The 13,615-nt window shown below is 43.4% G+C and overlaps 1 protein-coding gene across 2 annotated transcripts in view; it reads left to right on the top strand.

Moving 5' to 3' along the window:
* Nucleotides 1-13,615, top strand: part of LOC139389250 (glycosyltransferase 1 domain containing 1) — a 47,777-nt gene that overhangs the window by 20,207 nt on the left and 13,955 nt on the right. For both annotated transcript variants that reach the window (XM_071135782.1, XM_071135783.1), the window contains exons 6-8: nucleotides 1,022-1,078; nucleotides 8,764-8,862; nucleotides 9,040-9,089. In XM_071135782.1, the coding sequence (XP_070991883.1) occupies nucleotides 1,022-1,078; nucleotides 8,764-8,862; nucleotides 9,040-9,089 (206 nt within the window). The remainder of the gene's footprint in view (nucleotides 1-1,021; nucleotides 1,079-8,763; nucleotides 8,863-9,039; nucleotides 9,090-13,615) is intronic.

Here is a 13,615-nt window from a genome sequence, read left to right as displayed (position 1 = left end):
GTGGCAGTATTTTCTGTTGCAATAAGCAGCTTTGGCAGTTCTCCCACCACAACATGCTGCAGTAGAGTATTTTGAGTCGCTCTTGCCATTGGCTATCTGTCACACCACATGGGTCAGCACAAAGCAGCACAGAGAGGTGTACTGTAGGTCTCCAAGCCGCATGTCTGCTGAGCCAATAGTGCCCAGCCCCAGCAAAACAGACCAGACTGCTGCCAGTGTCCTCAGCAAAGCCTGGTTACAGAGAGATGTGCTAACCAACTGTATTACCCACTAAACATGTCGGTGACAAAACCCCCCCTGGAGAAGTACAGTAATGATGCATGTGAAAGATGTAACATGTCAACATGTAGCATTCCCAGATGTGTAATCTTACCTCATATGTTACACAGTAGTGGCTCATTGACATCACCCAATGTGGAGTATGTGTGATAAGTTGCACGGAGATGCAGAGCACATTAGCGTGTTCATATGGAGGAGGCCAGCTTAATTATAGATATGACCTTTAAGAAAGTCAGGGTTGTCAGTAAATGATCATTAATCCTATGACCCCCGCCCTTACCTCCTACAGATGACTTACTGTATGTACGTATTCAGTGCAGTGCAGTCAAAAAATATGATTTTTCTGTTTTATGTTTCTACACCATGAGGTTGGAATAATACTGTGAAATTGTGAAAATGATTATAATGTACTTTTAGTTTCTGAGCTGTTTGAAATAATTGTGTGAGATTTCATCTTGTTTTGCTGGGTGGGGATTTTGAACTGTGATCAAATCAAATTGTATTTGTCACATGCACCAAATAAAACAGGTGTAGACCTTACTGTGAAATGGTGTAAAAAAGTGAGTTTAGCCCTCTGCTTACATTCAAAATACTCACAGTAAGGTACTTAATTGTTACCCAGAAATGATTTGATATTGAGATAAAAATGGCTGCATTGGACCATTAATATGACTCAACTCTTTCTTGGAAAATACAATGACCGATCTCACAGACACACTGTTTATTTTCTTTGGCTCTGAAGGGATCAAGACTGAGGCGGCTCAGGGTTTCTGCTGGAGTGAATTTCTAAGGCGCTCAGGTACTTTTTTTCACAAAAGTTAACATGGAAAGAAATAAAGGAAATAAACCAGAGATGACAGGTTTTTAAGCAACAAACTGAAGAAGACCTGGAGGACATGCACATTAGCCCTTTTCTCTCTCTTGCTCTCACCCTCTTCCCTCTCTCCTCGCTTGCTTGATCTACTCCTCTGTCCCTATCCCACCACCTCCATATTAAATGTATGTCATTACTCAAAGTAGCTTCCCCACACAAAGCCCTGACTTGAAATGGAACATTGTAGGGCGATTTCCATCCCAGGTACATCAGAGCTCAGGGCAGTTCAGGGATGCAACCCTATGATTAATAGCTCTCCCATACAGGGCCATTCCTAACCATGTTTCTACACTGGTGCCAGTAATACTGATTGCCAACATTCACTTCCCCATTCAGTATACATGAGATAAGAGTGACTGCTCAGCTGTTGTGTTTTCTATGTAATATAGCTTCTGTATGATTCTTTGTAGTTTACTACTTTCTAATATAAAGACTGCCTGTGCTGTTTTTCTCTGCATGTCTGGGTGTGAGAAAGCATACAATAGCCTGGCTATCTGGATGTTGGACGGTGTATACTATGTGTATCCTGTACATCCATCTAGTACAACTTCAACTAACTTGTAACATGGAAACCAGAATTAATTAACAGTTACAAATTGTAGGCTCCTTTTTTAGCATTTTAGAAAAATAATGTAATCATTTTCATGCAGTCTTACGGTTAATAGATTCTTGTTGGATGCCTTTGTTTCCATGTTGTTTACCAGATTAGTTGTTATATTCCCTCTTTTGTACTTTGACACAGGCCCTATTTCTACTCCCAGAATAATAATTATTCAATCTTCATAACTTTAATTCTCGGCTCTTCTCAGACACAACAAAACGCGCTGGCAGAATCAACGCCTCCAGCGTCAGAAAGAGATCAATCCTTTAGCCTTTCCTGTCAACACTTGTCCCCTCCATGTCTTCACACACACTCCGGCACAGTGGGGGACTCTTTCTCATCTGCCTGTTTTCCTTTTCAATATCACACTTTTTTTCTTTCCTTTTGTTTTGTCTCAAAGTAAATCAGAACATGTTTGTTCTGCCAAACAAGGCTTGTTGTGCCCTCCCATGCAATTACACCATGACACACAGTGAGAATGGCAGATAACTAAAACTCTCCTCTTGTATGTAGGTTAGAGTAGGCCATTTTCAGCTCAAAATGTGTGTGTGGGGCTTTGAGGGTAGAATGTTAATCGAAGGGAGAGTCATGGCCCAGCGAGTGCACTCCAAGATACTTTTGTATATATAGTGTATGTGGACACCCCTTCAAATTAGTGGATTTGGCTATTTCAGCGACATCCGTTGTTGACCAGTGTATAAAATCGAGCACACAGCCATGCAATCTCCATAGACAAACATTGGCAGAAGAATGGCCTTACTGAGGAGCTCTGACTTTCAACGTGGCACCGTCAAAGGATGCCACCTTTCCAGCAAGTCAGTTCGTGAAATGTCTGCCCTGCTAGAGCTTCCCCGGTCAACTGTAAGTGCTGTTGTTGTGAAATGGAAATGTCTAGGCGCAACAATAGCTCAGCCACAAAGTGGTAGGCCACACAAACTCACAGAACGGGCCCGCCGAATGCTGAAGTGTGTAGCATGTAAAAATCGTTTGTCCTCGGTTGCAACACTCACTACCGAGTTCTAAACTGCCTCTGGAAGAAATGTCCGTACAAGAACTGTTCGTTGGAAGCTTCACAAAATGTTTTGTTGACTGAGCAGCCGCACACAAGCCTAAGATCACCATGCGCAATGCCATGCCAAGTATCGGCTGGAGTGGTGTAAAGCTCATCACCGTTGAAAACTCGTTCTCTGGAGTGATTAATCACTTTTCTACATCTGGCAGCCTGACGGACTTATCTGGATTTGGGGGATGCCAGGAGAACGCTACCTGCCCCAATGCATACTGCCAATTGTACATTTTGGTGGAGGAGGAATATTGGTCTGGAGCTGTTTTTCATGGTTCGGGCTACGGAAATCTTAACGCTACAGCATACAATGACATTCTAGACCATCCTGTGCTTCCACCAACAGTTTGGGGAAGGCCCTTTCCTGTTTCAGCATGACAATGCCCCCGTGCCCAAAGCATGGTCCATACAGAAATGGTTTATCGAGATAGGTGTGGAAGAACTTGACTGGTCTGCACAGAGCCCTGACCTCAACTCCATCGAACACCTTTGGGATGAATTGGAACACCGACTGTGAGCCAGGCCTAATCGCCCAACATCACTAATGCTTTTGTGGCTGAATGGAAGCAAGTCCCCACAGCAATGTTCCAACATCTAGTGGAAAGCATTTCCAGAAGAGTGGAGCCTGTTATAGCAGCAAAGGGGGGACCAACTCCATATTAATGCCCATGATATTAGAATGAGATGTTCGCCGAGCATGACTTTTGGTCATGTAGTGTACCTCCTCAGTAGAACATGAGGCCCAGGAAACCCAGCTGCCTGATTGAAGTTGCTTCTCTCTCTGTATAACCCTTTGGTTGTGGTGAAACAGCCAAGGGCAGAGAGTGTAGTGTTAGGAAGATCCTGAGGCTGCAGCTCCATCAAAGGCAGAGTATCAGTAGAGTGTTGCCCCACTGCTGTGTGCGCTGTGGGGTTGAGGGTGTAGGCAGGTGCAGGGCAAATGACAGCAGGCTGGTGAGTGACAGACAGTCCTGGGGGATCACAGAGGGGGGGTGGGGGCCGGGTAAAGGCTGGGGTCTTCTGAGGTAGGGCAGGTTTTACACTGTAGGGAAGGGGGTTTCTGAGTCTGTCCAGGGGGAATACGCTGGCACCAACCTCCTCTAGAGGCATAACTAAACTACACCGTCTCTTCTAGAACGGCATGGGGTGTGCGGCATTAGTTAAGCTGAAAGAGGCCACAATTATAAACAATATTGTGTTTATTTTCTCTAGTGCTGCCAAAGTGTGTAGGAATAGTAGATTTCAATGCAGTCGTTAGGAATATTCTTAGTGGCAATGGCAGTCCCAAGTCTAACTCCCTATGGTTTTCCCTAAATTCCGTTTAAATTAAGTTAGAAAGCTGCAGTGTTTCAGAAGCTCTTATTTAGCCTCTGTGTTCAGTATGTTTTACACTGTGGCAGTCTCCAGACGTACTGACAGGAGCCACGGAACACACACACACAACAATGACAGGGAGCTATGCAATGTGCCCCTCAACATCAAAGGCAGAAGAACAAAAAAGTGTTTCTGCAATATAAGGGACAGGAGACAGGCAAAAAACAAATGCTGCTGGCAAAACAGACAATTTGTCCAATTCAGTTTCTCCCCTCAAGAAAGATGAATTGTTTCTAAGTCTCCAGAGGGTTTTATTTTCTCTATTTGTATTGGATTCTTTTGCCCACTTTGACAGGCCTGTGAACAATTTTTCCAGCACTCCTCCATTCTGTCTCCATTTAGATCTGAAGTCGTGAGGTTGTGTCCTAACTGACACCCTTTGTCCGCCCCTGAATTGGTGCGAGGAAATTCAGTTTAAATTAAACATAATTGTATTATTTCTCTATTACATCATAGACATGCGGACATTTCACAAGAAAGGTAAGGAAGTCACAAAAACAGGTTCCTAGTTGGGGTGTTCCTCCAGGTCCCATTGGGCTCTTGGTAAAGAGAGGACGGAAGGGGAAATCAGGGAATGCTGAAGTATCAGGTTTCCAAGTCCGCGCTGCAGAGTCTTATGCTGCATAGACTGTATGGGGTGGATGGGAGATTTAGCTGATCTCACAAAAGTAACCAATACCCCAAAGGGCTCCACATCTTTTTTACTGGTTTGTTTTATATTAATAGAAGCTGTGATACAGTAGGGCCCTGTTCCCTACCCCACCTGGTGCTGCTTATGTCTTTAATCATCCCTTTGTGAACAGTGCAGTGTTTTTGTATTTTATTTTGTATTGGTTTAGGCTGGGATTCAACAGTGCTTGCTTCCTCCCTACACTCCAGCAGACCTAGGGTCAGTGGCCTGACTGTCACACACTCTGTGCGCTGTCATTTTAAGATGCTCTGTAATAGTATTAAAGGGCTGCCTTATCCTCCTGAGCTGGCCTTATCTGGCAGGAAGGGATTTCACTGTCTGTCACTGTAGCACAGTCACATGTTTACAGGCTCTGTGTGTGTGCAAGCAATTTTATTTGCTTGTGAGTGGGATTATATTTTCTAGTGAGTCCACGTCAGGGGTGGGTATGTATAGTATGTGTAATTGAGGTAGAGATTTGTTCCGAATTGATTGGTAGCTATTATTATCTAATATCCATATTATTATTATTTTCTAAATGACAAAATATAGACAAGTATACATGATTTGAAGTCTTATTTACTGACCATGCCAATCATGCAATTGTAGACAATTAGACATAGGTAATAATAGTACATAATATTATCCTCCAGTGTGTAATGGCTGTCGGTCTGATTCTTCTGGGTGTGCTGACCATACCTGTTAGGTCAATGACAATTTCACAATGTCAGAGACTAATGTGGATTTACAGACGCTTAAGTTAGAATTGCTGGCCGACCTAATGTGAGAAGGCTCTGGTTACTTTAATGCATCAGCTGCATGTTGGTCTAACATAGTCCTGGTTTGTTGACAACCTGTCGTATTTCTTCCCTATGGTCAGCCCTTTTTAGTTGCTGTAGTTGTCAGTTTACGAAAGTATGTCATTTAATTGCTGGTTGGCCAGATTGCTAACACATCTCATAATTGTAGGCCTTTTTAAAGTAATTGTGTCACCCCTGTTTCATTCCAAAAGCTGTCTGTATATGTTATTGTTTACTTGAGCTCTTATATTAAGCAGCCATCATAGGATGAGTTTAAATCTATGGTGCACAGCACATGAACCATCAGCTAAGGTAAGGGTCATTATTAAGCCTCCTATTCTTCTTAGAGGTTGGAAGGAGTTCAAGAATTTGAGAATACTTTGACACAGACATGGAATTCTGTGAATTTCTATGTGTTGTCTCCGGTAAAGGCACTCTCAGTCGTATCCTGAGTGCCTGCAACAATAGATAGTGGTATAATCTTTCCACATGCCTCCATATTCGTTCACACCTTGACACAGTTGTAACCCCCAACCTACACCTTGACACAGTTGTAACCCCCAACCTACACCTTGACACAGCTGTAACTCCTTACTTACACCTTGACAGAGCTGTAACTCCCTACCTACACCTTGACACAGTTGTAACCCCCAACCTACACCTTGACACAGCTGTAACCCCCAACCTACACCTTGACACAGCTGTAACCCACCTTGACACTGCTGTAACTCCTTACTTACACCTTGACAGAGCTGTAACTCCCTACCTACACCTTGACACAGTTGTAACCCCCAACCTACACCTTGACACAGCTGTAACCCCCAACCTACACCTTGACACAGCTGTAACCCCCTACCTACACCTTGACACAGCTGTAACCCACCTTGACACTGCTGTAACTCCTTACTTACACCTTGACAGAGCTGTAACTCCCTACCTACACCTTGACACAGCTGTAACCCCCTACCTACACACAGCTATAACCCCCTACCCACTCCTTGACACAGCTGTAACCCCCTACCTACACCTTGACACAGCTGTAACCCACCTTGACACAGCTGTAACTCCCTACCTACACCTTGACACAGCTGTAACCCCCTACCTACACCTTGACACAGCTGTAACCCCCTACCTACACCTTGACACAGCTGTAACCCCCTACCTACACACAGATGTAACCCACCTTGACAGAGCTGTAACCCACCTTGACACAGCTGTAACTCCCTACCTACACCTTGACACAGCTGTAACCCCCTACCTACACCTTGACACAGCTGTAACCCCCTACCTACACCTTGACACAGCTGTAACCCCCTACCTACACACAGATGTAACCCACCTTGACAGAGCTGTAACTCCCTACCTACACCTTGACACAGCTGTAACCCCCTACCTACACACAGCTATAACCCCCTACCCACTCCTTGACACAGCTGTAACCCCCTACCTACACCTTGACACAGCTGTAACCCACCTTGACACAGCTGTAACTCCCTACCTACACCTTGACACAGCTGTAACCCCCTACCTACACCTTGACACAGCTGTAACCCCCTACCTACACCTTGACACAGCTGTAACCCCCTACCTACACACAGATGTAACCCACCTTGACACAGCTGTAACTCCCTACCTACACCTTGACACAGCTGTAACCCCCTACCTACACACAGCTGTAACCCACCTTGACACAGCTGTAACTCCATACTTACACCTTGACACAGCTGTAACTCCCTACCTACACCTTGACACAGCTGTAATCCACCTTGACACAGCTGTAACTCCCTACTTACACCTTGACACAGCTGTAACCCCCTACTTACACCTTGACACAGCTGTAACCCCCTACCTACACACAGCTGTAACCCACCTTGACACAGCTGTAACTCCCTACTTACACCTTGACACAGCTGTAACTCCCTACTTACACCTTGACACAGCTGTAATCCACCTTGACACAGCTGTAACTCCCTACCTACACCTTGACACAGCTGTAATCCACCTTGACACAGCTGTAACTCCCTACTTACACCTTGACACAGCTGTAATCCACCTTGACACAGCTGTAATCCACCTTGACACCGCTGTAACTCCCTACTTACACCTTGACAGAGCTGTAACTCCCTACTTACACCTTGACAGAGCTGTAACTCCCTACTTACACCTTGACAGAGCTGTAACTCCCTACTTACACATTGACAGAGCTGTAACTCCCTACTTACACCTTGACAGAGCTGTAACTCCCTACTTACACCTTGACAGAGCTGTAACTCCCTACTTACACCTTGACAGAGCTGTAACTCCCTACTTACACCTTGACAGAGCTGTAACTCCCTACTTACACCTTGACAGAGCTATAACTCCCTACTTGCACCTTGACAGAGCTGTAACTCCCTAACTACACCCCTGCAACCTTCCACTATCCTGCAGATCATACTTACTGTAGCAGTATTTCCACCTCTGCTGGTCCCTTTTATTACGTTGAGTGACAGGTGGTTGATGCTACTAGGAGTGTCATACTGTTGACAGTGAGTCACACTGCTGTGCCTAGTAGGCCAAAGTGTGTTATTAGGGGCAGGGTTAGCTGGGGAGAATGTGTTTTGATCTGCTTGGCAGGGCAGGTGTAGTTGTTGCTGGCAATGAGGTCCAGGCCCACTGCAGCCAGCCAGTTCCTCACTGATCTGGGGGAGGGGGGGGCATGGAAGGTGGATGATCTGAGAAAATAACATATTTAGTTTGTCTGTCTCTCAATTAATGTTGCTTCTACAGTATAAAAGCACCGATGTGGTTAGTCTGATATTGAGTCAGTCAATTTCAATTTAGGAATGCACCCATGTGACTCCCAGCTGCTGTATAGCACATTTCTATGAAACTGATCTGTCTGTATGACAACTTCCCAATGCTTTTCAATAAACCACCGCTTCTGTTCTCCGTCAATGTTTCTGCTGTGATGTGAAAGATTTGTTAGAGCATTAGTCACTGCTGTCTCTTCCTCATTCCCATTGGCTGATGAATGGCTGTCATTATCTGCTGTGGTAGTTTCCCTGTTCAGTATAATGGGTTGTGATGCACTGCTCTAGCTACCTATCTGTCTGTTCCCAGGTGTGAGTGGGGAGGATGTGGAGGACCTGCATGTGTTCCTACTAGTCTGTGGCCTGAGGAGAGTGAAGGATCCTCTCTATCTGCTGGAGGCATTCTCAGGTACAGGGATTACATCCTCTGCCATCACTTTCACTGGACACAAGCCCTGCTACAATTACATGCTCTGATCTTGTATTTGAGCTAATTTTACATTTGTATTGCCACACAGAAGCACTTGGAAAGTAAATTAAATGCTGGTTGACTGTCAGTCACTGTTTCTGGTTTTATGTCTTTCAGAGTGGCACACTGAGAATCCCCTGGTAGTGCTCATCATCATCGGGCCTAAGGTGAGTGACCATAATAGGATCAGGGTGATTGTACAGCTGAGAGGTCAAGCCTTCTTTACCTCCTTTACTGTCTGTGTTGGTCTGTTAAAGCAGATCAGTGCATGGCCCGCAACCTGCCTCTTGAGGTAGGTCAAAGGTTCCTCTAATTGGATGTAGCAGAGATAACAGCATTAGCTGGCATAAGCTGGAATAACGAGCGGCTCGCGAGCCACAGCCTTAGGAGCCAGGGGGAGTTACAGTTTCAGTGCTGAGCTGGCCCCACCCGCCTGACTCTCTGCCTTCCTGTTCTCTCAGAGCAGCCAGCCCACTGTGCTGCTGCAGTGCAGACGCTGGACGAGCCCCAGCACCAAGACATCTGCTGGGCTAGTCTGGGCCACCCAGGGGTTTCCACCCTGCCAGGTGTACGGTCACACTCCACTGGGCCCCGGTGTCATGGAGGGCAGCATGGGATCAGGCTACTGATGTCTCTCTCTCTGTCACATATTGTGTGTTAGCAGAGGGCAGTGGTTAGCTTGATTTCAAAACAATTATTAATTTCTATATTTTATTTACAATTATTATGACCAGCTTATGAAATAGCATTGATTTCAAAATGCACTTTCACTGTCGTGATTCTTTCATTGCTATTTTTCAAGTCTCTGTGTTGCATTGACATGATAGTTGATAAAAACCTGGTCAAAAAGAGTAGTGCCAGAATGCCCGATGACATCACCATTACTGCATAGTAGCAGGAGGTGTCACCTCTAGCACTAAAACACAAACATTTTCCACTGATTTGATTGCAGTCTACTTTCCGTGGATGAGTATTGATCTTCTGAGAAGGGCTGCCAAAGAAAGGCTGTATCTTAGCTGTCAATGGCCACCTTGTTGCTTTTACTCCTGCTCTCTTTTCCTGTGTGTTCTCTGCCATTGGCATTTTCCTATTGATTCTGTGTGGGCCTCCTCCCACAGACCGCTTTAATCACGCCATCAAATAATATATTTTTTATATATTTTTTTCTCCTACTCAAATGTTTTTTTTTAAATGATTAACTGTCTCTCAAACAGCAGTATCATAAAAAGGTATGTTGTGTTTTTGAGTAGAATTGGCCAGGGGCATACTGTCTCGGCTGATGTTTTACATGTACTTCCTGCTCTGCTATGGTTTGTGTTGTTTGATAAGAAGATTCAGTGAAAGCAGAGCCTTTTTAGTGATTTTAATGTAGACGACATCAAAGGAAACAGTGGTGCCTGTGCTCAAATGTATTTGTGTTCGCTAAGATATGAAGGCAACAAAATATCCATCCTTCCTATGTTAAATGATGATGTATTGCTAATTATTAAATGCAAGATAATGTAGTTGTTTAAGGTCGATCGGGGAAGGTATGATGTCTCTCTCCAAACAAATTCACACAGGTTCTGTTATTCTGTCTAGGTTGTTAAATGGAATATATTACCAGTAATCCATTCATATATTGATCTCTGTATAAGTACTATATCAAGGACTAGCAATCACTGATGTCATACTTATATTGTCTCCCTGACCCTTTTTTTTATCTTTGTAAATCCTAGCTTTGTTTCTGGATGTTGAGTATTCTCAAGTAAGATTATTTGCATGTGAAACACAAATGCGCATTAAATATCACATTTAAATTCTGAAAAGCGATAAGCATGACAATAAAACCCCCAAAAATGAAACCGCAACTTGCGTGCAGCATCTTTGACCTAAATTGCTATGATGCTAGGACTTTGCGGTGGGCCAGCTAATGCACGCAAATCCCACAGCGCAATTAATCAGATTGGGCACCCACCCCACCCTGACCCCAATCTCTGAAAATACAGGATTTTCAGATAATGATTTGGGCATGTTAGAAATGATAAGCTGTGACATTGTTGTATCTCTTATGGTCATGATTAAGGTATGGCTGCCGTGTGTCATGGAGGGTAGAGGTACAGAGCCGTCAGAAAATGTTCACACCACTTGAGAATTATCCCACATTTTGTTGTGTTACAGCCTGAATTCAAAATGGATTAAATATATGTTCTCTCTCACCCATCTACACACACACTATAATGACAAAGTGAAAACGTGTTTTTAGACATTTTGACAAAGATATTGAAATACATAAATATCTCATTAACATACAGACAGTGCCTTCAGAAAGTGTTCACAACCCTTGACTTTTTCCACATTTTGTTGTTAGGGATGGATCGAAATGTACAGAATGGTTACCTGGAGGGAAATGGGGGAGGGTCATGCTTTTTCAATTTCAGTCAAGTGGAGGGTTTAGTATTTATTTATTTATTTTAAATCTAGTTCAGTGGAAGGTCATGTAATTTGTAATTGATGATATGTCTATATTTCTCTGTTTTAGGCTATATATCGATGTGTGCCCGATGCCACCCCTCATCTCTGATGCTCTGCTGGGGGTGCAATATCAAGTGCACCGTGGCAAGCAAAAGTATGTGAACCCTTTGGAATTACCTGGATGTCTGCATAAATTGGTCATCAAATTTGATCTGATCTGCATCTAAGTCACAACAATAAACAAACATAGTGTGGTTAAACTAATAACACACAAATTATTGTATTTTTCTTGTCTATATTGAATACATCATTTACATATTCACAGTGTAGGTTGGAAAAAGTATGTGAACCCCTAGGCTAATGAACCCCTAGACTACTTCTCCAAATGCTAATTGGAGTCAGGAGTCAGCTAATCTGGAGTCCAATCAATGAGACGAGATTGGAGATGTTGGTTAGAGCTGCCTTGCCCCATAAAAAACACTCACCAAATTTGAGTTTGCTATTCACAAGAAGCATTGCCTGATGTGAACCATGCCTTGAGCAAGAGATCTCAGAAGACTTAAGATTAAGAATTGTTGACTTGCCTAAAGCTGGAAAGGGTTACAAAAGTATCTCTAAAAGCCTTAGTGTTCATCAGGCCACGGTTATCCAACTTGTCTATAAATGGAGAAAGTTCAGCACTGTTGCTACTCTCCCTAGGAGTGACTGTCCTGCAACAATGACTGCAAGAGCACAGCGCAGAATGCTCAATGAGGTTAAGAAGAATCCTAGAGTATCAGCTAAAGACTTACAGAAATCTCTGGAACATGCTAACATCTCTGTTGACGAGTCTACGATACGTAAAACACTAAACAAGAATGTTGTTCATGGGAGGACACCACGGAAGAAGCCACTGCTGGTCCAAAATTCCTGCTGACCGTTGTGCAGGTCTGATCCAAACTACAGAAAACATTTGGTTGAAGTTATTGATGCCAAAGGAGGGTCAATGAGTTATTAAATCCAAGGGTTCACATACTTTTAACACCCTACACTGTGAATGTTTACACGGTGTGTTCAATAAAGACATGAAAACGTATAATTGTTTGTGTTATTAGTTTAAGCAGACTGTGTTTGTCTATTGTTATGACTTAGATGAAGATAAGATCAAATTGTATGACCAGTTTATGCAGAAAACAAGGTAATTCCAAAGGGTTCACATTTCTTGCCTCTGTAGTGTGGTCTCAATCAAATGCACTATAGACTATATGCTATGCTCGGAGAAGCACACAGTAAAGTTATATTTTTAAGATGGCTGCTGGGATGGTGTAAATAAAATTAGATTGCATTAAACACTGCAATGGATATTCGAATACTGAGCCCAGCCTGCTCTGCTCTTGCTGATCAAAAACGTTTGTTGCCTAACCAATGCTGTGTAGGCCTACAGTGGCATTTTCAGAAGGAGAGTCAAATGCTTCTTCCGAATTGTATTTTGATTAGGCTTAGTCCCAAAAATTCACTATCTTGCACGCGGACGAGCCTATAGCCTATGTTCTGTTCAGTTTGAGAAGGAGAGCGCAGATGAAAAGGAGGACCGGAGGTCAACTTGGATAGCTTGCTATTACTATAATTGATTTGATTACAAACAATGTTTCTTGCCCAGGATGTGTATATATATCAGAGTTATTGACAATAAGCCAGATTCGAGTAACTTAAAATGTCATGCTGAAACTTGAAGCAGCAGCAATGCACCCACAATGCATCTTTTCAGTGAATGTCTGTTAAGTTAAAAACCAAGGCTCAAATTGAGGGAGTATGAGAGGGTATGCCATAGGCCTACCTTTTTATTGAAGAAAATTGCAAAAAGCACAGGTCTGCCCCTTGTTACCTTAAGATTTGAAAGAAAATTAAATGGATCCAATTGTATAAAGTGATCTACAGTATACCAGCGCTTTGGTCAGCGATGCTAGAAACAAGCTGGAAAATACCCAGGAAAATGTGACTCCAATGCATATGAGGAGATCCTTGTTTTTCTTCTTTGACATTCAGAAGCTACAACCTTCTATAGCTGAGGATACTTTGCCTGGGAAGTAAATAAATTCTATCAATTGAATAAGCTGTTCACTTTTGGCACAATAGAATATGTTTAAACCCAGACAGCTTTTAGGGAAACACTTGGGTTAAGCAACAGAAGAAGAGTAGCCAGCAGTTAAAGCTGACATTTTTCTGCATCTGTAGGCCTACTATGTCTGGGGGTGGTGGA

The sequence above is a fragment of the Oncorhynchus clarkii genome, chromosome 30 (genome assembly GCF_045791955.1).
Source record: "Oncorhynchus clarkii lewisi isolate Uvic-CL-2024 chromosome 30, UVic_Ocla_1.0, whole genome shotgun sequence".
Taxonomy (NCBI): Eukaryota; Metazoa; Chordata; class Actinopteri; order Salmoniformes; family Salmonidae; genus Oncorhynchus; species Oncorhynchus clarkii.
The sequence above is the reverse complement of the archived record's forward strand: the minus strand, read 5'-3'. Positions and strand labels throughout refer to the sequence as shown.